At 48.7% G+C, this 23952-nt stretch overlaps 1 protein-coding gene across 2 annotated transcripts; it reads left to right on the forward strand.

The window, feature by feature from the left end:
• Positions 1–2390: 2390 nt before the first annotated feature.
• Positions 2391–6752, forward strand: KLF4 (KLF transcription factor 4). 2 transcript variants are annotated; one of them, XM_084503248.1, is made up of 4 exons: positions 2392–2788; positions 2901–3840; positions 3952–4116; positions 5613–6752. In XM_084503248.1, exons 1-4 carry the CDS (start codon positions 2693–2695, stop codon positions 5786–5788), a joined length of 1377 nt encoding a protein of 458 aa, XP_084359374.1. In that variant the 5' UTR covers positions 2392–2692; the 3' UTR covers positions 5789–6752. The 2 variants fall into 2 exon arrangements, with proteins under 2 accessions (XP_084359373.1, XP_084359374.1); XM_084503247.1 differs by having other exon boundaries at positions 2391–2788; positions 2901–4116.
• The last annotated feature ends 17200 nt before the right edge of the window (positions 6753–23952 follow it).

Here is a 23952-nt window from a genome sequence, read left to right on the forward strand (position 1 = left end):
CCAAGATGTACGCAGATCACATCTTTTTAACACAAACTCACACATACCTCACACGTATCCATTGGAATTACCATGAAAAAAGTCCGTTTTAATGAAAACCTGCAAAAGCCACCTGCACTGTGCTCAGGCTTTCTCTTCCCGACACGAGCAAAGCTCAGTCATTGACTTTGCAGAGGTCGTGTCTGCTTTTGAAGCTTTCTGGGTCTCGTATTTCTAATAAGGAGATGCAATTTTAATCCCAATGCTGTCCCAGAGCTACTCCAAGCTTGAAATTCGGAACGGGGCATTGCTTAGGAGCTCTGTAAATTAACATATGCACCGACGGGGAACAAAAGAAGAACAAATGATGGGGGAAAGCCCTCCAGAGACCTTCGGGCTCCCACAGTGGGAGCTCTCTCTGGGACTAGGCTGGATGGGGGGGGGCTAAATCCCAAACCCGTTGGGGCAGGGACGGGCTAATAGATAAAGGGGTTGTCCAAGAGAACGAGGGAACAAGCCCTGGACATAAATCCAAGCCGGGAGGTGCCAGGCAGGGAGCACCCGAGAAGTCCTTGGGCATCCCTGGGCAGCCTTCATCTGACCACGTTAATCCTTTTAGGGTTAACCCGGTGGCTCCCGGCACATCCAAGACATGGGGGGGGGAGGCGGGGGGGAGAAGAAAATAAATAATAATTAAAAAAAAAAAAAAAAAAAGCCTATTTTCTAGTGCCAGAGTCATTAATAATTAACATTTATAACACGCAACTGGTAAAACCAGTTCGCTAAAATAAAGCCGGGCGCTCCGCTGTTATTTTGGGGTTTGGTTCAGCCATCATCGACGGCTCCCGGCCGGGCAGGGACCGCTCCGGGGGCGCTCCGACGGGACGGGACGGGACGGGACGGGACGGGACGGGCCGGGGGCACGGCTCGGAGCTGCACGGCCCCGGGGGGGTCTTCCCGCGGGGATAGGAGCGGGGGGGGCGGCCGAGCGCCGCCGGCTCGCCATTGCCCTCTGCAGGAGCCGGGCGGCCGCTCCCGAGCCCCCCCAGCGGCCTTTGCTTTCGGGGGGGGGAGGTGTACGCTTTTGCTCACTGTAGATATTATTATATGATCATTTTATATCATTGTGTTATACTATTGGCTTATTATTATTGTTTTTTTTATTATTTATTTTTATTAATTATTGATTTTTTATTATTGATTTTTTTATTATTGATTTTTTTATTATTGATATTATCGTTGTGGTTGTTTTTATATCTGTTTGTTTGTTTATTTATTTGTTTTTAACGCCGACGGTCTGCAGCGTTGCCCCCGCACGGAGCCGCGGGCTGCGGGACGGGGGGTCCCGGGCGGGAGGTGCTGTGGGAAAGGGGCGGGAGGGGGAAGGAAATTTGGGGATTAAAGAAAGAGAGGTGAAGGGAGGAGAGGATGGGGGAAGGGGAAAAGGGGGAAATGGGATGGGAAGGGAGGGGGAAGGGAAAGGGAAAAGGAAAATAAAAAGGGAAAGGGAGGAAAAAAGAGGAAGGGAAGGGAAGGGAAGGGAAGGGAAGGGAAGGGAAGGGAAGGGAAGGGAAGGGAAGGGAAGGGAAGGGAAGGGAAGGGAAGGGAAGGGAAGGGAAGGGAAGGGAAGGGAAGGGAAGGGAAGGGAAGGGAAGGGAAGGGAAGGGAAGGGAAGGGAAGGGAAGGGAAGGGAAGGGAAGGGCTATTTAACTATTTTATTTTAATTTATTGTTTTTAAAAATATTATAACTTATTTTATTTTAACTTATTTTACTTTATTTTACTTTAACTTATTTTATTACTTTATTTTACTTTATATTTTTATTTTTATTTTTTTTTCACTTTACCCAATTTCACCCAACTCCATCTGTTACGCTATCCTATGCCATGCAGCTCCATCCCGTCCCGTCCCGTCCCGTCCCGTCCCGTCCCGTGCCGTGCCACCCCCGTCCCGTCTCTCTCCGTTCCCCCCTCTGCCCGGGGCGCGCTCCCGCGGCCCATCCCTCCCGGCGGGAGCGCGCACTCCCCCCCCCCTCCCTCCCCCCCCGCCGAAGGTGCGCGAGACCCCGCGGCGCGCAGGCATCCCCGGCTCCCCCCCCCTCTCCGCGCGCTGACGTCAGCGCCCTTCCTGCGTCACGCACCCAGCCGCGCGCACCAGGCGGGGCGGGGCGGGGCGGGGCGGGGCGGGGCGGGGCGAAGCGCGAGCTCCCGCCCCCCCCTCCCCCGTTTCCCGCCTCCTCCTCCTCCTTCCCCCCCCTTCCCGCTCTCCCCACGTGTCAGTTTGTTTTCGCCGTCGCCACGGCAACGGTGGGCGGGGCTGGCGCGAGGTGAGGTTATAAAAGGGGCGGCGGCGGCAGGCCGCGGGCAGTGCCGAGCGGGGCGCGGCGGGCTGCGGGCGGCGGCTGCGGAGCGCGGCGCAGCGCAGCGCGGCCCCTCCCTCCCTGCCTCCCCTCCCCTCCCTACTCTCCCCCTCTCCTCCGACACCGGTTCCCCCATGGCCGCGGCTCCCCGGGCAGCACCACCACCACCAGCAGCACCAGCAGCAGCAGCAGCAGCAGCACACCCCCGCTCCGCCCTGCCGCTGCCCCCGCCGCCCGCCTCCGCCGCCTGACGCCCGCGGTGCGGAGCGGAGCGGAGCGGTGCGGTGCGGAGCGGAGCCCCCGGAGCGGAGCGGAGCCGTGCTGCGGGCAGGCGGGCGGGCAGCGGGTGCGCGATGGCGCTGAGCGGCACGCTCCTCCCCTCCATCGCCACCTTCGCGGCGGGCGCCGCGGGCCGCGAGAAGGCGCCGCGGCCGGCGGGACCCGGCAACGTGAGTATCGGCGGGGCGGGGGCGCGGCGCCGGCGCCGGTGTGGTTATCGCGGGGTGTTGGTGGCGGTGGCGGTGTCGGAGCGGGGTCTGAGCCGTGCCCGTGTCCCCGCAGCGCTGGCGGGAGGAGCTGTCGCAGCTGAAGCGCCCGGCGCTGCCGGCCCGTCCCGTGGAGGCGCCGCCGCCGCCGCCGTCGGAGCTGGAGGCGGCCGCCGCTGCCCTGGGTCCCCGCCGCGACGCCGAGGAGTTCAACGAGCTGCTGGACTTCGACTTCATCCTCTCCAACTCGCTCATGCACCAGGAGCCCGCCGCCGCCGCCGCCGTGGTGGTGGCACCCGCAGCAGCAGCAGCAGGAGCAGCAGCCCCGGCCCCCGCCGCCAGCCCCTGCCCCGCCGGGCCCTTCGCCTACCCGCTGCCCCGCGCCGAGCCCGGCGGCCTCCTCTACGGCGGGGCCGGCAGCCGCGATGGGGCTCCTGCCGCCGCCGGCCCGGCCGCCGCCCCCTTCAACCTGGCCGACATCACCGACGTGTCGCCCTCCGGAGGCTTCGTGGCCGAGCTGATGCGGCCCGAGCTGGACCCGGTGTACCTGCCGGCCCCCGCCGCCGCCCTGCCGCCGCTGGGCAGCCTGCAGGGCAAGTTCGTGGTGAAGGCCGTGGGCGACTACAGCCACCCGGGGCTCAGCCCCAAGAGCGGCCCCCCGACGGCCCCGCCGCCCGGCACCGAGGGACCCGCGGCGCCCCCCTACAGCCCCCTGCCGCGGATGTGCCCCAAAATCAAGCAGGAGGCCACCCCGCCCTGCACGCTGGCCCCGCCGCCGCCGCACGGGAGCGGCCCCCGAGGAGCCCCCCAGCACGACTTCGCCATGGGCCGCCTGCTGCCCGCCCGGACTACGCCTTCGCTGGGTCCCGAGGAGATGCTGAGCAGTAGGGACTGTCTCCCCGCCGCCCCGGGGCTGAGCCACCCGCCGCTGCCGCTGCCCCCGGGGTACCCCCCAGCCCCCGGCTACCCTGCCTTCCTGCCCGAGCAGCTGCCCCCCAGCACGCTCCAGTACCAAGGTGAGTCCCCGCACCTGCCTCCTCGCCCTCGGCGGCGGGTGTGCCATGTGCCCACGACGGCACCGGGCACCAGCCGTGGCGGTGCTCACTCTGCGCCTTCCCTGCCTCTAGAGCTGATGCCGCCGGGGAGCTGCCTGCCCGAGGAGACCAAGCCAAAGAGGGGACGCCGGTCGTGGCCTAGGAAAAGGACGGCCACGCACACCTGTGACTACGCGGGCTGCGGCAAAACCTACACCAAGAGCTCGCATCTCAAGGCGCATCTGAGAACCCACACAGGTGAGACCCTGCGTGGGGTCACCGGGCTGCTGGGGCATGGGGCGAGCCCCCACGGACAGCAGAAAGGGGGCAGACAGGTGGGGAGCCAAAAGTAGCGAGCCCTAACCTTTCTCTGCTGGGTTTCTGGGTGCTTTTCTTCTCCCCTTGGCTACGTTCAGTCCTGTGCAGTCTTTGCTTACTGGCTCTGTGTTTCACTTAATGGTGCAGAATGACTCAGATGTGGGAGAGGGTGGGTTTCTTGCTGAGGCAAAGTTTGTTGCTCTTCTCTTGCTGTGTGTCTGGCTAATTAGCAGGTAGTTGGAAGTCAGTTGGGATTTGTTGCTGTAGATGTTGTTGGCCCACTTCAGAGGAAGGAGCAGCCCTCTCTCTAAGATTCTGCTTTCTTTGTTCGTGGTTAAGTGCTTCGTACACAACCCTCTTGTCTTGGCTTGCTCTGGTTCAAGGGCTCCTGTAGCTGACGGTGCCTTTAGCTATAACTCACCGGAGCCTTGACACCTCTGCGAGCTGCCGTTCCCTTTCTGAGCCCAACAGTGACAGGCTCCGTGCAGCTGTGTTGGTGGCACTGCCGGGAGTGCCTCACCTACGTGTAGGAGTGTATCTGCTCCAGGGTTATAACACCAAAGAGACGGGGTTGAACAGCTCGCTGGTGACTGCTAGAATTCGGATAAAATCTGCCAAAGTGCACATCTGAGCTCGAGTTCAAACTTCAGCCTTACAGCTGAATGCCATATTGCAATAGCTGAGCTTGTGAAAGCAGGTACATCATGCGCAGTTTCGCCAGTGCAGGCATTCCGTAACAGCGGTTAAATAACCTGGAAATTTGCATAATTTAAATCCCGGGATTGTGAGTTTGATTCAAAACTTTCTCCCGAAGAGGAGGTGGGAAAGGGAGAAACAACAGCTTAGTGGTTAGGCTACGTGTTCGGCTAACGGCAGCGGGAAGAAAAATTGGTCAAGTGAACAGTTCTTCCTGCCCATCCCGAGACTGCCAGCGTGGTCTCCGGGAGGTGCAGGACTGAGTTCGTAATTGTCAGGGAAGTTTGTCTTGCAGTCAACAGCAGTTTTGCTGTTGTGAAGACTGAAAGATTGAGCTCTTAATCGAGCTGAGCTAATGAAAACAGTTTCCAACTGGTTTTAATTGAGACCTACAATTATCTAAATGCATTATTTTTATTTTTTTTGCTGAGCTATTTCTGGTTGATATTTGATTGTGTAACGTTAGCCAGCAAAAACACAGTCTTAACGCCTGTGTTCTAAAGCCTCATGTACAAAACAAACTTTAGTGAAGATTTCAGTGGTGTTCATGCTGTACAATTCCTGTAATGTCTTGAAAAGACTGTTAGTCTGCTTGTAGTTTGCTTACAACTCCTTCAAGAACTTTGTTGCTTTTTGATACTTTTTCTGTTTTCCTCTTGAAAGTCAGGTGTTAGCAGTGGAGTGGAAACAAAGGTAGCCACAAATAAACCTTGCTGACATGTTGTTTCTGTTTTTGAAAGGTGAGAAACCTTATCACTGTGACTGGGAAGGCTGCGGATGGAAGTTTGCCCGATCCGATGAACTTACTCGTCACTACCGAAAACACACGGGCCACCGCCCTTTCCAGTGCCAGCGGTGTGACAGAGCGTTTTCCAGGTCGGATCACCTCGCCTTACACATGAAGAGGCACTTTTAATTGGAAGCAGTGGATCTTTCCCCAACTGCCTTAGAGATTCAGTATTTTACAGCACAAGGACTGTCTTCCGCAAGAAGGGGAGAACCCAGCTTAAGCACTACACAGAATCAAGGTGAAGTCTTCCAAAGAGTGGAAAGAGGGATAATTGCATATAGACATTGCAACTTTTTATATATATATATATATATATATATATATATATATATACATTTAAAAGAAAACCAAAAACATTGGGGTCAATGACTGGATCTTCTATCATTCCATTTGTAAATCCAACTTGAATTATTTCCGGACTACAAAATGCCAAGGAGTGACTGGAAGTCACGGATATCAGGGTTAAACAGACTGTGTGTAGTTCGGAGGGTGGGGATATTACACAGGGAAATGACATTCCCTTAAATTTTCTTTCAATGCAATATTAGATGTAAATGTCATCTTGTACTTTCCTTTTTTTCCTTCTAAAAGCCATTACAATGTTAGAAGAGGAGGAAAAATTCAGGTACAGAGTTATGTTTTAAAAGCCTATTTCATGGTGCTTAGTGACTGTTGGTTTTAGAGGTACCAAAAACAGGAAGCCAAAGTTCTCAAACTGCTGCATATCTGACAAGGAAATATTTTTGTCTTCCGATCGCCAATTATGACCTAAATCAGGTAAATAATCCTGGTTTATCTTTTTTTTTTTTTTTTTTAAAGAAAATAACTTTATGCAGACAGTCTGTAATGCACTGTGGTTTCGATGTGCAATAGTTTGTACAATGGTTTATTCCCAAATATGCCTTAAGCAGAACAAATGTTTTCTATATAGTTCTTTACATAATAAATATGTAATATAAATTTAAGCAAACTTCTATTTTGTATATTTGTAAACTACGAAGTAAAAAAAAAAAAGAACATTTTGGAGTTTGTATTTTGCATATTCAAGCGGAAAATAAGTTTTAAATAAACCTATAATATTTTATCTGAATGGCTTTTGTAATTTTCTTCTGTGCATGGATATGTCCAAAGAAAGCTTAGGCGTTTGTTAGTAGTTGAGTTTCCCAAGGCAGAGGGGGTGGTGAGGGCTTGTAGCCTCGGGACTCTGGAAGAGGTAGGATAGATAAGTGCAGTTCTGATTAAAAAAACACATCTGAGGAAAAAAAAATGTGTATTTTTTTGTTGCACATACTGAAGTGCCACTTACCAGCATCATGAAACATAAATTTTAAGGTAACAGTTACCTGTTAGAGGACATGTCCATTTGGCACGTTAGACTTCGCATATACAAATATAACAAATTTTAAAAATTTTTAGTGGTCTTTTCCGCATGTAAGACTTCTAGCTTCATTTTCTTGGGTTTCTTAGATAAGCTTGTATAATTCCTCTGACTTTCAAGTGAATGAACAAGGATCAGCTGAGTAACATAGTGAAGACTAAGCATGAATTAAGGAATAACATGCATGCATAAAACACCTTTAAACAATAAACTACATGCAGTCTCATTTAATTTGAAGCCTGCTCTGTCCTGGAAATTCAATAAGCCAACAGTATGTGAAGAGCCAAAATTCCTGTAGGAGTCCTGGTATACATATGTAACTTGGGAATGTTGACCATGCAGAATCTAGATGCACATTCAGGATGTGTTGCTGCCAGTTCTCCAGTGTACCTCCAGCTGCACTTGCTTTTCTGCAGTCAATGCAGTGAGCCCATTGCATGGCTTGGGTAGTTAGCGCTTTTGTTGTAGTTGTCCTTAGGGACCTCATTGCTCTATTTTCTTTACAAACATGTAGCAATAAGATGATTTCAACATGAATACTTGCTGAATAGGACATGCTTTTCTAACTACTCTTTGTAAAGAGAAGGAAGAAGTGATTCTTCTCCCTCTATTTTAAAATGTAAGTCAGCCAGGAATCCGTGTGTGTATATATATAATGCTGAATAAAGCTGACCATGGAAAATAGATTACAGGCAAGAGCCATTCCTATTTTTTCAGCAGTTAAAGCAGGAGCTGTAATATCAACTTCTTGTTCCACATGTCCCATTAAATTCCACATTTTCTTGTGTTCTTTGTGTAGTGACTGGCACCTTTTCTTTCTAAAGCTATCTAAGTCCCACAGCGATGCTGAAACTATTTCTCACCCCTTATCTCCTAGGCAGGCTTTCTTCACCTGGAGCTATCTTAGTTGGTTTGGTTCGTAAGTAACATGGGGAACAGGGAATGTCTTGTTTGGTTTGCAAATATCAGCTATTTAAAGTTATGAGTCATCCTGAAGCTTTTTTTTTTTTTTATGTGGAAACTTAAAAACAGTAATTTCTGACATTTTTCTGTTGCTTTGGATGTGGGTCCTAGAGAAGGTATCCAAGGTCACTGTTGTAGCTGACCTGGAGTGTTCTGTCTCTAACGCTGGTACACACTTGGGTAGCCGTAGGATCACCTTTGTAGTACTGCTGTTCAGCATGTCCTAAATCTGTGCAAGGTTTATGTCCTAACACATACATATGTACTGAAATCAGCAGGTTTCATCTGAGAAACTTGTTGGGTTCTTTTTGTTTTGTTTTTGTGTTCCCCGTGTGCTGTCATTATAAAACCTTAGGAATTTTATAAGGTGCTCTAGCATTTACTAATCTGTATCTGTTAATGCCAACTTCAGTTTCCCTTTGATGGTTTTATAGACCCTAGGTTTATAGTTGCACAAACAATAGTGTTCTTGAAATGGGGCTTTGTTCTCTTCTCCCACATGACTTTTTTTTCCCCCTGTTCCTAACTAAGCTGTCCTCATGTATGACTTTCTTTCCAGAGCTAAACAGATGCAGTTGCAGCTTGGTATTTAAAAAGAAATGCTGCTGTTCCTTTAACCATTTCCAAAATGCTATTCCTATACTTTCAGGACAGGAGCCAACAGTCAATTTTTGCTGCACAGTATGCAGCCCAGGAGAGGCAGTGCTTGTTCTTAAGGAGGTCTCTGGGGGAAATACTGAAATGAGCAGTCGTACCAGTTGTGCTCTGCTCGCATAGGTAGAGCTACAAATAGCACGTCCTGTTCGCCACCTGCTTCATTGTGTCTGTCCTCATGGAACTGCACTTAGGTGCAAGAACATAAATGGATGCAGTGGAGCAACACATAAATCAAAAGCCATATCTAGTAAAGCGCATGTAAAACACCAAGCAGTCTTGTAAGGGTGTCTTGAAAAACGGGATTTGTTTAGCATTACTAAAGTTATATTCATGTGTTGCTCTGCTCAGGCTTGGGCGTCTGGAAGCTGGGTTTATTAGGGGTGGCCTCTCTGACATAGGGTGAGCACCTCCGGAGCTGCCCCGGAGCATGACTTTAGCTATGGAAGGGAAAAGCTCCCCAGGCAGAGAATGATCTCTGCAGTCAAGCTGCAGCCATCCTTAATTCTACTCACCCCTCGCCCAAATCTCTCTCCTGAGTACGTTTAACGTGTGAAGATGGAGCTGTTTTAAACAAGATGACACACGTCTGCCTACCGGGTGCCAAGTGTTCAAAAGTGGCATCGGAACAAAAACCTGCTCAGAGCCGCAGCGCTCCTGTGCACTTGTCTGCTGCACACTGCGGGGCTGGAAGCTTCGTGTGCTTCAGACTTGTTTGCTGCATGCAACCTGGCACAAATGCCTTCAGCTTTCCCCTGTCACATGGAGCTGTGCTTTGAAAAGAGTTGCTTTTCCCCCCATGGAGCTACCAACCCCTGCCACTGCTGAAGTCAACTGCGAATCTCGCAGGGATTTGTATTAAGCTGATATGAATCAGTGAATTTCATTCCCCTTCTCTTTAATAAGGGGAGATCAGAGACTCCTGCGGTTAATCACCCCGAGTGCTAACGGTTCGACTGAATTAGTTTACACAGGTTTCCTATGGGAGTGTGCTAGGCGTTAGAGCTAGCCTGCTCCCATTGAAGTCGCTGGCAAGCGCTTTAACGGCAGCTGAGCACAAGAATTTCCAAATTAAACCCATTGCATACTGTGTTCCTTCCTGGGCTTTCCTCCTCCCTGGGTCCAACCCGATTGTGTCAGCTAAGGCACAAATGAGGAGCAGGGGAACATGTTGCAAATGTGTACAGCTTGCATAGATCGATACTCATGATGCTTGCTTGGGTCTGGATGCGGTAGGAGCGCTTGTTGGAGGAATAGCAGAAGGCACAGTGATCGAAACTCGCTTGGAGAGGAAGAGGAGCACCACCACCACGAACAACAACAGCACGTGTTGACCTGTACTTGCCAGGAAAGCTGCCCGGATTACGTATCAGTGTGTAGGATCAGTGGGTATATCTTTGGAGACCGAGGAGAGCAGTATGTACATACAAGAGGAGAAGGCCCATCATTCACCGAAATTTAATTGAGGTCACATTGGCTTCGAGCCACAGGGTAACACACCCACATTCCCCTGTCTGCAGTACACCTGGATGACTCACGTTTCGTTGTCTGCCCTCCTCTCCCGTGGTGAATTACCGGGGGACGTTTCCATTACCGCTGAGGGCCTTGCCACCGAGTGCAGAAGTCGTCTCTGCGGCATGGAAGTGGGTGGTGGTGGTGGTTCCGCAGCCTTGTTCTCCACCCTGGCTGCAGATAGGTATCTGCTAGACTCCTTTTCACCTTTGGATGCTTACCTGTGAGCCCTCGGGGCTGGAACCTTAATTGTGTGAAAGACAGGAGGGGAAAAAGTGGGTTGTACTTTATGAATGTTTGTTCTATATTTAGAGTATGAGTGCCCTAGGTTTTACGGAAGATGAGTGGCCATAGCAGCTGCTCCTGAGAGGTACCTGGAAGCTGTACCTTTTCCCTTCGGTGATGCTTTCTGAACTCTGGAAATTGTGGATGCATTTGTAACAGAGACAGTCATTTTCACAGGTCACAAATATTGTGACACGTTTGTTAACAAGAAGTTAAAACACCGAGCTCCTTTCACTCACGAGCTTGTATGAGCAGAAGTGTAATCATGTGCTGCTATCACCTCAGCAATCTTGCTGCAACTCTAAAAAAAGTTTTGCATGGTTTTACTCAGGGTACAGCGTGCTTGTTTATCAAGCACAAGCTAAGGCTTGCTTAAATCTTGCCATTCAAGTTCTCTGCTATTACACTTTCCGTCTTTATTCAACAAAATGATAGAGCTGCCCTGTACCGGTTGGCTGAAGACCCTTCATTTTAGAAACATATATCCCGCAGTTGTCTAGAAGGATTTTCCCCACTGTCCACAACATCACACTGCCAGCACAGAAAATTTATTTACTGGACACTTCCCTGTTGGAGTGTGATGTCTGTGGGCATACATCCTTGTGTCAGTGCCTTTGTGGCTGGTAGGAGCACAGCATAGGGTCTGCTTCATCCTCCCACCCCTGGAAAGCCAGGGAAGGATAATTGGCAGTGCTGGCTCAGGGAAGCAGGCTTGGGGTTGCCACGTGGAAAAACTTGTCTCCACAGGCTTTTGCCACCTGCCCGCCTGTGCCTGCCATGTGCTTCCTGCCATGTGGAGGAGACGTTGCTCACACATACACAAAAGCATTTCTCGAGGTTCCTGCTCAAGTTTGATGTGCACACTGGGCTGCTGGGAGGGCGCCATGGGCGTCAGCACTGTTTGATGTCCAGATTCCTGCTAGGATATTCCAGCAGAATGGTCTCCTTGGGGCCTAGCGTCCGTCATCGTTATGTTCCCCTTTTCTGATAAAATGAACATTGTACGTTAATATGTTGATAAACTACTGGGGCAACACTGACGGCGATTACTGAAGCGTGTTGGAATTCACTTTCTAAGCTCTGGATGAGATCTTGTTCTGTGTTTAGGCTCCAAACATACTGAGTCAATAATGCAGTTGGCTACTCAAGGAGGCTACCCAAAGGGAAGTGTTTGTCTTTGCACTGGGATGCACTAGGTTTGGCTGTCCTTTCCCAGTTCCTGCATCACACTATTTCAGCAACAGGCTCCCCCCGCCCGACGAGGAATGGCCAAGTTTGTTGGCCGTGCAATGGGTTATTATTCGTGTTACCAAATATCGAGAAGTTTTCCAGCGGAAAGCAAAATATTTCACTGCTTTCAGCCTTCCTGCCTCCCCAGTAATTGCTCGTGCTCTCTTCAGCCTTAGAGAATATTATAATGTTCCTGTCACCTGTCAAAGATGTTTTACTACCTTCCTTCTGTAAACACCTTCTAGCCAACATTTGCTTTGACAAAGTTCCCATGTTCACAATGTAAAACTTACTGGCAAGGCTTCGTATGCAAAGAGACTAGCTCACTAATTGCTATGGTCGGGGCAATGGGTTCCCTCTATCCCTGTTGTCGAGGAGCAGAGGGCAGAGCGGTGCCCAGCCAAGCCTGGCCACGGGCGTCCTGCCTCAGCCGCTGGCCAGAAACCTAACAGTGAGACCAGGTTACCCTGGCAGGGACACGTCAGGGGTAACCCCTCCTTGCTCTCCCCGGAAAATTCCCTCCCTAGCCCCGATGATTACAGGTTTGTTCAGGCTCAGAAGCTTGAGAACCGTAGATCCCTGTCAACCCTGTGTTTGCTTTGCACTACTTGCTGTTGTAGCTCCGCAGATTCTACTTAATAAATATTTGATCCCCTCTGGTGCCGTGCTGAGCTCCTGGCTTCAGAGAGCCTTTGTGGCAAGCAGTTTCACAGTTATGTGCTAGCCTAAAAATAAAGGTGGGGGTAGAGGAGAAGAAAGTATTTCCTTCCTTCAGTTTCTGAGGCTGCCACCTTCCAGATTCCTACCATTTCCTCTTTTCTACATTCTGCAAGCACAAGAGAGGGAAAGGATGTATGCTTCTGCTCTCAATCATCCCTGATTTTGTTGTTTACTGCCAAAGGCTGGAAACATTCAGCTTCAGTTGTACTTTTTAATGAATTTGGGAAGAGAAAGTAAATACAAACTTTTTACATATGTGCATTTTTACATATGGATGAGTTCATCTCGTCTACTGTACACTGGAAGAGTGCCAGGAGAAATTAGCCTAATATGATATTTCAGTCAATATTTAAAAGATGTTTTGGCTTACTTTTTTTTTTTTTTTTAATCACCAGGACATTTGATAAGCCCTCATCCATTGGTGTTTTCTTGTTTAAGGCTGAGCAATTCTTCACATTTTATTCAAAGTAAAGCAAACAAACAAACAACCTCCCCCTCCTCCCCCCCCCCCCCCCCAACATACCCCCACACCCCCTCACACACACTTTTCATAATTTTCTTTAGGTCTTTGAATCTTTGCAAGATGTGATACCATTGGTTAAAACATCTCCCGCCTCATGTACCCACACATCCACATGGGCTTGAATAACTCATTATTTACTTACACACATTTATTACTAAGGCATTGTTAGTAATTCTTGGGTTTGTCTATTTGCTCTCATTTATTGTTACGTGGAAAGGGAAGCTGCAGTGTTCATTGGTGCATATCTAACCTTTCTGATATTAACTCCAGCTTTTTCTCTGGTTTATATTTCCAGTACCCTTTTTTTTCTGCATGTCTTTCCCTGTTGTGTCCTGGATTTTGAGGAGTAAGTGTCAAAAAAGTAGTTTCCCTTCGTACTACATATAGAAATCCACTCCAGGTGACAGAATGAGCTTTCTAAGAAGTGATCAAGGTGAATCGTAGCTGTCTGGGAATCCGACTGCCTCATTAGCAAACCAAATTCTGATGGTTACAGGTAAATCCCCTTGGTGGGATGAGGTTTTGGTTTATGCTGATTTGGGGCTAAGCAAATGAACCACATAGGCAAATCCAAAGCATTATAAAAATAGGCAGCACTTTGAAAAAGTTTAAGATCTGAATCTTCAGGGTCCAAAATTGGAAGCTATGTGTGAATGAGGTAAAGGAGTGCGGGAGGAGAGGTATCGGGGTATAGAGAGCAGAGGAACGATTCATGTATTGCCCAAACCACTGGGTAAGTCAGAGGTTTTTTCTGGCTGGCTTCACCCAACATTTTGCTCTGTGCTAAACATAAGATGACAGAGTTTACATTTAATAACTTCGCCCAAGTTAGTCATTTGAATAAGTATTGACCGTCCGTGGACACATCTCCCTAGGGAGCACAGCAGCACACAAGGCAGAAAAGGGAGCTCTCCATCCACTTTGTGTATGTCGTTCAGAAAACCTGAGGCACAAATTTCCTCCAGCACAGGGAAGGAAGTCACTCTGCAGATTGCTCGGTCCCCTGTCCCAGTCTGCTGCTTTGCACTGGAAGCGATGTGGCAGCAGAAAGACAAACCTCCCGGGACGGATGCAGCGACACTCTGCCCGCATTGCCATCCGTCTCTCTTTTTGGAGGCGGACAAACAGCGAGCGCTCAGCAAGATGCTGGTGGCTGGCGGCACACAGGGTGCTGGGGACAAGGCTCCTGAGAGAAGGATGTGAAAACAGAAGAGGGGTGGGAGGAAGAAAATTTGCAGACAGGCGAAATGGCTCGGCAGTGCTAGAGGGTATAATGGAGCGACAGCTGTTCTGATTTCCTCCCCCTTCGTATATAAATGAATCAAAACCAGAGCTGTTTTGAGTTGGAGCAGATGATGATTCTTTGAAGTGCACTGGGTCTGCTGTTGTTGTTCCAGCTCTCATCTTTTTCTTTCTCTCTCTCTCTCTGCATTTTGCCTTGCCAGTTTAGTGCAAGGGAATTTGCAGTTGTGCTGCCAAGCCAAGATAATGCTTTTGTTTGGGAGTCAGAGCTTTCACTTCACGGCTGGGTGTTGTTCACAAAGAGCCAGCCCTTGGCGTCCTGTGGATTATGCGAAGTGACAAAACGCATTGCTGGACAGAGGAATCGAGACGAAGGGCTTGAAAACATGAGCAGAGAAATCGGAAATCTGGTAGGAAGGGGGCCTCACTCGGCAGCTTGGCAGGTGCTCCCCGTGTCTGCTGGATGCAGAGAAAAACCAGTCACACGTTCAAGCCCCTGTAGGGCTTCATCTTGTTCTCTTTGTTGCAGTGAGGAAATCGTATAACACGGACAGGATTTTCAACTTGGGGTGTGTGTGAAAGCTCAGATTTTTCTTCGAATTCAAATGACATAAAAGTTCAAGAGGTTCCCAGTGCTCTGGATCCTCATTACTTAGTATGCACAAACAAGTTCTCAGGTGGTGAGGATTCACAGAGGCAGCAGGAAGGAGAGACTGGAGAATGCAAATAAAGACGTGCCCACCTTGTGATCCTTGGGGGTGATGGGAGGAACGAGTCCAAAAGAGAACTGGATCCTAAAATCACAGTGTCAAAAAGAGGCTGTGGTGAGCTTTTGTTTCTCTAAAGTGATGGACTGTACAAAACTGCAGGCAGATTTCTTTGTTTGGTTTGGTTTTGTTGGGTGTTTCTCTGAGTGAGTGTGTGTTGGTTTTGTTGTTGTTGGGTGTTTTTTTTTGTTTTGGTTTTGTGTTTGTTTTTTTTTTTCTTTCATACTCTGTTGCAGATGTCTGGTTTTGCTCTGTGTTTTTATTTATTTATAGGCATCTATATGGCACTCATAGCCATAGTATCTGGGCAAATCTTCTTTCCTTTCTTGTATCAAGTAATTAAATCTATACAAAATACATATGTTCTTGGCAGAGAAAAAAAAAGTAAAAAAAAAAAAAAAAAGTTAAGCTCTCCTTTTGGAAGGGCTTTGTGCCCTGCAATTAAACACTGTTTTTGCAATGCTGTATCTCTCCACATACACACAAGCAGGGAAAAATACGATCAAATACGATCTCGGTGGGGCTGTGTCCCCCCACACACCCACTGCCCTGCTGCACGGGGCCATGGCAGGCGCTTTGGGGATGGTTGGATTTGACACCTGGTGGTGTCCAGGATTGAGAGCCCCGTCCCCTTGAGGCAGCCCCCATCCAGCAGAGAAACCCACCCTCGGGGCTGATGGGCAGCCAGCCGCTGGCGTGCCTTCTGGGTAGGGATTTGGAGGAAGTCCTATGGCACAGTGAGCGCGTGGCACACTCACATTGGAGGAAGTGGACCCGTCCCTTTCCTTTTCAAGAGTAGTTTGCTGCCTGCATTTCAGAAAAAAAGTGGCCACAGAACTGCTCTGACGTGTTGGAGGTAGCCTGATAAAGAGCCCTGGGTTTCCAGAGGCAGAGCAATTGGCTACCCTCGTAACTGCACATACTGCACATACCTCACAGCATCTCCAGTCCTGAAGACATCCAAAACCATTAGTCACTTGTGAAAACCTTCAGCTGTGTTTGTGTTCCTCCTCGCATTCTGTTTTTGGCAGGCATGTGTGTAACCCAGGGTTTGTTCATCACGCCTCAGGGACTGCTCACATGTTTTATTACCTGGCTGAATCAGGCCGTACAGAGACACAGCTGCCCCTGGTTCCTACAGGACACGTGAGCAGAATCTAGCCCATCTGAAGATTCAGCAACAAACAAGAAAGAGTTATTGCCTTTCTCCTAGGTGGGAAAACCCATATGCTGATTTCTGGGAGTGAATAACCGCAGTACTAATTGAATGCTGAGAATAATCGTTTTTCCAGATGTTTGGGCTGCTGGGTTGTGTGTGGTTTTTTGTTTGTTGGTTGGATTTGTGTTTTTGTTCTTGTTGTTGTTTGTGTGTGTGTGTTTCTGTGGTTGTTTTATTTTTTTTTCTTTTAATGCTAGTATTTTGTATAAGGAAAAGAACGTGAAGTCTGACTGCTAGAACATGAAAGAAGGTATTAACATGAGGTACCACTTGCTGGTACTTGGAGGCTGGATGAAAGCCTTTCAGCAAGCATTAACAGATCAGACGGCACTTTGCATTCACATCTGTCTGGCTTAGCAATATTGAGATATTCCAGAAGTGGGCTGTGGAGTGGGTGCAGCCTTCACCCCCAAAAAGTCTCTTTCTGCTGACGGAGTAAGGCAACGCAGCTGCCGGCTGGTGGGGCCCGTGATTAATTGCTGTGCAGTGCCCCCGTGAGGGCTGATGGCTGCCGGTCACTTCCTTACACCAAAATAATAGTAATCATATTAAAAATAAATAAATAAAATTTAAAAATAATAATAGTAAAATAAAGGAAAAGCCTGAGGACAACGAGGCAGCACCTTAAAGTCAGCTTTTGAGCTAATGTTGGTCCTGGGGAGCTCTGAGTTCGTGATCCGCACCACCAGCAGGGCCAAACAACAGCTCTCAAGCACCAGCAGCTGCAAGGGTTGCAAGGTGCAGCCAGTGCTGGAGATGTCCCTGAGCAACCTCATGCAGATCAACACAGTGCAACACCGCCGTCCCTTCTGGATTTAGAAAATTGGGAAAGAAGCTCAATAAAGCAGCTCTATGCCTGCATAAACTGATGCCACACCGTAACTCTCAGCTGTACACCTCACCGACACACCAGGTGGGAAATTCTGCAGCAGTGTACATCATGATGCAGGACTCTCCGTGACCTTGTATTCGGGTTTTGTTTGTTTGCATCTTATCTAGCCATCACTTGGAGGATGAAATAAAAGCTGTATCTTCATCTTACCCCTTCAAAAGTGACTAAAACAAAGCGACAGGCCTGTAGTGACTCAAAGTTACCTGTTGTGTATGTCCAATGAGAGGAAGTGTGCAGTAAGTGAAAAACAGGTTAAGGCACTAATGTGGGACTGTGGAGACCTGGCGTCAGTTCCCAGCTCTGCCACAGACTCCCAGTGTGACCTTAGGCAAGCTATTTCCCTCCCAAAACACTTTCATAGTCAGAGAAGGCAAAATTCAACTTCAAGTGAGTTTTGCCTTTGACTTCATGGAGCCAGATCCCACCCACGCATGTCAGCTTAAAAATTAAATGCAGGCTTAAGCACCTTGCTGAAGTGCTGCCAGAATTTCCCTGTGTTTCAGTTTCCTACATCTAGCAGAGGAACAAAGATCACTTCCCTATTCCCACTCACTTTGCATGTTTAGACTGAAGCCTGCTTGGCGCAGGACTGAGCTTAATGGCTGGGACCACGCTTGCGCCTTTGCCCATTTCCCTGGCAGGCTGCAGCTGGAGAGAGAATCAGCTGTGTTGAAGCCTCGTGTTTGGCCAAGACTGGATGCTGTCGTGTGTTGCTGGCCTCTTTGCACTCAGAGGGGCTTCCCCTGCTGCTGGCAGGTGGCTGGGAGTTAATCTCGTGCTAACAGAGAATAATCAGGTGTCTCTGCTTGGGCAGATTGTGACATTTCCAGTGAGGGGCACCACTACGTGCAATGCCTCTCGGCTTTTTCGCTGAGTGCCTGCTGTGACAGCAGACAGCTAAGTTTATATAACTGGCTCCTTCGAGAGTGCCACCGAACAGGATATTCCTGTTGGCAAAGAGCTGCCTATTTGCTTAAGCCAACAGTTGTAGGCTCCTGCAGCCCTTGACAGGTACAAACAAGGAACCACACCGATAGCTGAGGGGAGGAGGGATTACTACGCTTAACAAGAAGTAGACTTTGGCATTTACATGCATATCACGGATACATCCTACAAGGTAAACAAATACGGCATAAAAGCAAATTTGGCTATTCAAATGACCCGATTGTTCCTATGATGATGATCTCTCCTGGCATGTATTTAGTAACGCGCTAATTGACTTCTCATGCATCAGGAAGAAAACTTTTCGCTATCTGTTTCAGGACGGTTTCTGATGACACCATCTTTCAAGGTTTGCTTATTTATTTGTTTTGGAGACCTGCTTGAAAGGAAAACAGATCCTGGCCCCAGCTGAGGCTCGGGACTCCCCATGCAAATTTTGATGTCCAGAGGGGCTGTGTGGTGAGCAGCGCTGGCTACAGCTGCTCCTGCAGACCCCACACCTCCCCTCACCTCAGCCGGGCCAGGCACACATCGGAGTAGCCTCTGCTTGCAACCCAAACAGGCAAAGCAGTAGCCACAGAGAGCCTACATGAGGCAGGTTACTGGAGTGTGAGGTAGGCATGAGTGGCTCCCACATGACAATCACAGCCAACACCAAGCCCACAAGCACCACCATGGTCCTGTGGGACTTGCAGCAACCTCCTTACCCTCTGCTCTGGGCTTTTGATTCCAGCATGAAATGCGCCGAGCAGTCTGTCTAGTTCTCGCAAAGAGGAAGTGGAAAAGTGTAGAGAGCGAGTTGGCTACTCAGCGCAGCAGCCCTTCGTGCTGGGGACATGCGTTAGAACAGCAAATTAGATTTTTTAGACATCTGGCTGATAAAATGGTTATTAATGATTTCCTAGTTATGAGAATGTATTTGTTCTGGTCATATGGCAACAGTCAGCACTGAATCATAAGCAGCAAGATAAATACTGGTGGTAAAATAACCTTTGCCCACACATTGGAGCTAAGTGGGTAAAATGAATCCAATTGACCATTTCACTTTACACTTACTACGTTTGCAAAAATTCTGGGAACTCACACAGAATTTACCCATGTATAAATTTTCTAACATGCTTTGAGATTTATCTGCATGGAGGCTTTCTCCATGAAGAGATGATCTGCAAAGATTTAAAAAGCACAGTATTCGTGGACTGTCACACCTTCACAGCTGTCACGATGCCCAGATCTCCAGAAGCTGCCTGGAGATGTTCCTGGGCAGCCTGCTCATGGTGTCCCTGCTTGGGCAGGGGCTGGACCAGGTGCCTCCAGAGGTCCCTGCCACCTGTAGCCATTCTGACACCACTTCTCTGCCAAATGGCTACCCGAGCTGTCCTGCCAGGGTGTACAAGCTGAAATTTCATCAGCCAGCAACCATACGCACATGCTTTCCCCCCAGTACAAACACACCAAAGCACTGTGTACACAGCCATGCCTGCAAAGCACGGTGATGTGGTAACTCGCAGATGTTAAAAACAACAAGAAATGGATATCAGGGGTGCATTAACCAAAAACTGCCTTTTTTGCCTTTTTTCTACAGCTTGTAGGGGTGGGTCAAACTCAGTCACAGGCCCAGGATGCTCTAATCAGTGTGCAGAAATTTCAACCCTGTTTTTCATGATTTGTAGGGGAGATGGTGACAGATTTTAGAAGAACAAAAAAATAAAAAAAAAAAAAGGGTCTTGCAGCCTCTGGAGGCTGAAATGGAGTAAGAAAGACCTTAACCCATCTCTATCCACAATTGTGGATGCTTCTTGGAAGCAGAGAGGCTGCAGGTGCCTCTTGAATTCAGCCCAGGTGGTGCCAGCACCTCAGCAGTGCTGCGAGCCCCAGCAGGGACCAAGCAGAGGCCCCATGCTGCTGCTGCTGCCACACTACACAGGCTGGGAAATGCACTGAGCACCAGGGAAACTGCATTTAGAAAGAAAGAGGGGCCAGGGAGGGATGTAATAAATGGTGAAAGGGTTTAAAAGTTTGTCGGTTGCCCCAAAGCCATCTCAAGTGACTGCAAGCAGCAGCCCAGCTTTAAAAGGTGCAGTACAGTAACGTTTTTGTAAGTGCAGCCCTGGCTGCGTAAATGGCATGAACCGTGCTTGGTCAGTAGGGTTATGATTTTGTTTGGGCTTGAAGGCACTACCATCATTCAAATAATCACTGAACATTTCAAAGCCTTTGAGAACATTTTGTTTTAATTTAACATTTTAATGCCAGGAATGGGTTAGGGTTTAGGTGTGGTGGTTTCACATATTTTTGGAACCTGTTTATCCATCTTTTATTAAGACTCCGAGAAGGCAGCTCAAAATACTTTCAGTGACTCCAATGATGCTGTAATTTCTGCTTCTTTGTTTTCTGAATATGATTAAGCTAAATTCCTGTCTCCATCTCAAGCTGCTTCCTGGAGAGACACTTAGAGGCCAGCAGCACAAGGCTTTGTTCTGTTTGGTTTGATTTCAGATCAGCGGCTGAGCTGGTGAGCAAAGAAATGACAAATTATTTTATATCTGGCATATCTTAGAAGTGCCCTAGCAACCTGTTTTCCAGCTACGATTTGTATTTGTCTTCTTTTATCTGATATGACAAGTGAATAATCATTAATAAAGTATCTCCTGTCCTCACAATGCCTGCTCTCCTTCACAAACTGGCATACTTTTAGGGGTGGAAAATTAGCAACAGCAGCATTGCTCAGCTAGCAAATTATCAGCCTGCAGCTCTTGTAAGAGCTAGGCCTTTAAAGCACCTTCAGCTATGGTTGCCCTTTCTGAGGCAACTTGAAAGACTTCGTCTCTCCCCCATTTGGCACATTCCCCCCTGTTGGGCTTGGGCACCCACAGAGCAAACCCCAAAATCAATGTCCCTTGGTGCTCTGGTTGGTGTGGACACTTCTTGTTGCACCCACATGAGTAGGTAACCGAGGCAGGGGAGCCCTTGGGTCTGAGACTTTGTGCATAAAGCTGACCTCTGCCCAGCAGCAGGAGATCATTTGACATGAAAGGGGTCTCCTGCAGGGTGCCCACCAGCCCCCAAACACGTCGAGAGCTGCGGAGGAGCAGGGACTTTCTGCCACCTCTGCCTCATGCCTGCAGCCAGAGGGCAAGCACAGGTCTCTTTGGCTGGAGGGGCAGGTGGGGTTTTGTCTTGAGTCTGCTGCGAGGAAGTCATGGGGCATATCTTTGTTTTGTTTTGTTGTTGTTGTTTGTGTATGTGGTTTTGTTGGGGGTTTTTGTTTGTTTGTTTTGTTCTGTTGTGTTTTTTGTTTGTTTTTTTTTTTTTTCACCCCCTTTTGTTGTTGTTGTTGTTGTGTTGTTTGTTTGTCTAAGTGACGCAGACCTGGAGAAGTGTTTTGCTTCACCCCGTCTCACTGTTTTATTTCCACTATGTGTCAAACTGCAGCTGAGCTCTTACTGCTTTTGAAGCTTCTAAATGTAAAACACTGCATTTTGAAGGACTGGAGTAGGATGTTACAGTATTAAGATACATGCTTTTTCCTGCCCTGATTCTTCCTCCAAAGCAAGCTGCAAGTGACACAAACCCATCTTTGTCACTGTCTCAGTGTTCACATCTCTGTCACCCTGTCTCTGACCAGCTGTTGGTAATACAGACCACTGTGTACAGTGGGAGACTTGTTATTAAAGCATAAGGACAAACTTCATTTACTGTGCAGCACAAGGGAAGTGTAAGCAAGACTCTATGCATATGAAAAGAATGATTTAGATCTGGAACACTCTTCCTCTATTAAGTTAATTTTCCACCAATATTAGCATAGAACATGAGTGTCCGGGTGTTCATCAATCACAGAGTCCAAGCTACTGCCCACATCACAGGTCTGGCCCTGAATGTGCCTTCATGACTAGTCATGGACACAAACCACCAAGCAGGTACTTAAGAGCTTTAGCTGCCCTCTGCCTCATTGCTTTACAGTAAGCTATCCCAGGTCAGCTGCTCCACGGGTCCTCTCTCATGCCATTCACATCACAAGCTGTTTGCTGTTTTTTTACAACATAAATTACCCCAGGTGTCACCTTGGATGTGTTTCAACAAAACACTGCACATGGGGTTTTACCAACTCACAGAGGCTTTGCTCCTGTGTGAGGCAGTGTATGGACAAAACTGAGAGCCTCAGAAGCTGGTTTAAGTACTGCCCTGCTGTGAACCGGGATGTTTGATTCCCTACCTGCCTATAGGTTTGCCAGTAAAGACTCCTATTTTTATCTGCATATTGCAGCCAGTATGCTCGGGGACAAGGTGGCTTGCAGAACCTGTGGCCACAGGCTGCCCCATCTCAGCTGGTGGGATGCCACTGGATCCAGGGACACTTGCTCAGACTGACCAAGCCCTTCCACGGGAGAGGAGATATTCTGAACAAAGCCTGGCACCTGCAAATGCAGAACGAAATGTAACGCTATTCCAATTCCCTCCACAAAGTACGGTGTTCCTGTCCCCACATGAGTCACCACAATGAGAACAGACAGTGCAGATGGCCTTAAATACCTTCCTGCTGCAGTTTTGCTCTTCAAAGGTTCCCTTCCCTGACCCATGGGCAGGCCCAAGCAGAAGGGATCTCCTTTTCCACACCACTCCTCGGAGCAACAAATCGAGGCACTGACCACAGCGACCTGTGCATCTTTGTGTCCTTGCCTCACTTTGCTCTAAAAAGGGATAAACGAGTTAGTAACCTGCGAGAGGGAACCCTCGGCCCTGCACACGACCAGGACAGTTTGCAGTTCAGAGGGACCGTGCTGATAGACTTCTGCAAGGACTTCCCTCCGTTGATTTTCTTCCCTCCCACCCGCTCGGCTCTCCCTCCTCCCTGCAGCAGATGATAGGTATTTGACGTTTTCGTTTGCAGTCGGCGTTTGGAGAAGAGAACACTACCACCTTCAGAGAGTTGGTGGTAGAGCATGTGGAAACGCACACGAGTTGTTTCCATGCCTGACTGCAGGAGCTGAAATCAAAACACCCAGGGCTGCCACTATTTCCACTTTTTTTTTTGCCACTAATTCTTCTCCCTCCGAGACAGCGAGCTCCGTGCCAACAGTGACAGATCTATCCTGTTATTTCCATTTTTGTGTTCAAAGGCACTGCTAGGTATAATTTAGAGCTTTTTTAAAAAATAATCATTTTTTCTCATATTATTTGCTTGCTTTTAAATGCATGAATTTGGTTTGACGGGTCTGGCTCTGCTTGACTGAGCCTCCCACAGGATATTTAGAGCCAGTCATGAAACAAGCTTAATCTAAAATACTCCAGCAGCAGTCTCAGCTCGGCGAAAGCAGTTTTCTCCTTGCAGAACTCAGCTTTCAACATCAGCATCCGTGTGCTATCCTGATATTTATTACTTGTTTACAATGGGAAAATCCTGCCTGCATGGTGGTGTTTTGCGCCAGGAGGAGCTGGTCCATTACAATACTAAGAAAGGCATTCAGACCCTGTAAGGGATCATTCTGAATGCTGTTTATCAGAGCCAATGCTATAAAGAAGAAGAGAGAAGCATAGATAATGTTATGTCCCCTCAGATGCTGGGAACCATGAGTCGTGCAGCATCTCATGGGCCTCCTCAGCTCCATGTCCAGCATGCTGTGCAGATCCAGTCCATACAAGGGCTATCCCATTTTGGTCATTTGAGCTATTATACGACTTTTCTCGCAGGAAGACAACTCTATTCATCACTACTACTGCCAAACAGAGAAGGATGTTCAAAGGAGAACTTCGTGCTGCACTTTCAGGTGAAGGCAAGGCCACGCAGGAGGTGTGACAGGCAGTATTGCATGCCAGCTGCCTGCAGGCTCCTCATTGCAGCCCAGTGGCTGAGGTTACCCTGTGGCCGAGGGATCTGTGCAGAGTAGCACAGCCCGAAAAGCAGGAGGGACGTGCAGCCCAGAACAGCAATTCTGGAGAAGCCTCAGGCACTGCCTATTGCAATT

This window comes from Aythya ferina (assembly GCF_964211825.1).
Source record: "Aythya ferina genome assembly, chromosome: Z".
NCBI classification, from domain to species: Eukaryota; Metazoa; Chordata; class Aves; order Anseriformes; family Anatidae; genus Aythya; species Aythya ferina.

What these genes read in the sequence shown, in the direction of transcription:
- KLF4 (XM_084503247.1), top strand. Translation starts at nt 2,693, where the DNA reads ATGGCGCTGAGCGGCACGCTCCTCCCCTCCATCGCCACCTTCGCGGCG. An exon ending in GGCCGGCGGGACCCGGCAAC is followed by an intron (nt 2,789 to 2,900) that starts GTGAGTATCGGC and finishes GTGTCCCCGCAG; the next exon opens with CGCTGGCGGGAGGAGCTGTC. An exon ending in GCATCTGAGAACCCACACAG is followed by an intron (nt 4,117 to 5,612) that starts GTGAGACCCTGC and finishes TGTTTTTGAAAG; the next exon opens with GTGAGAAACCTTATCACTGT.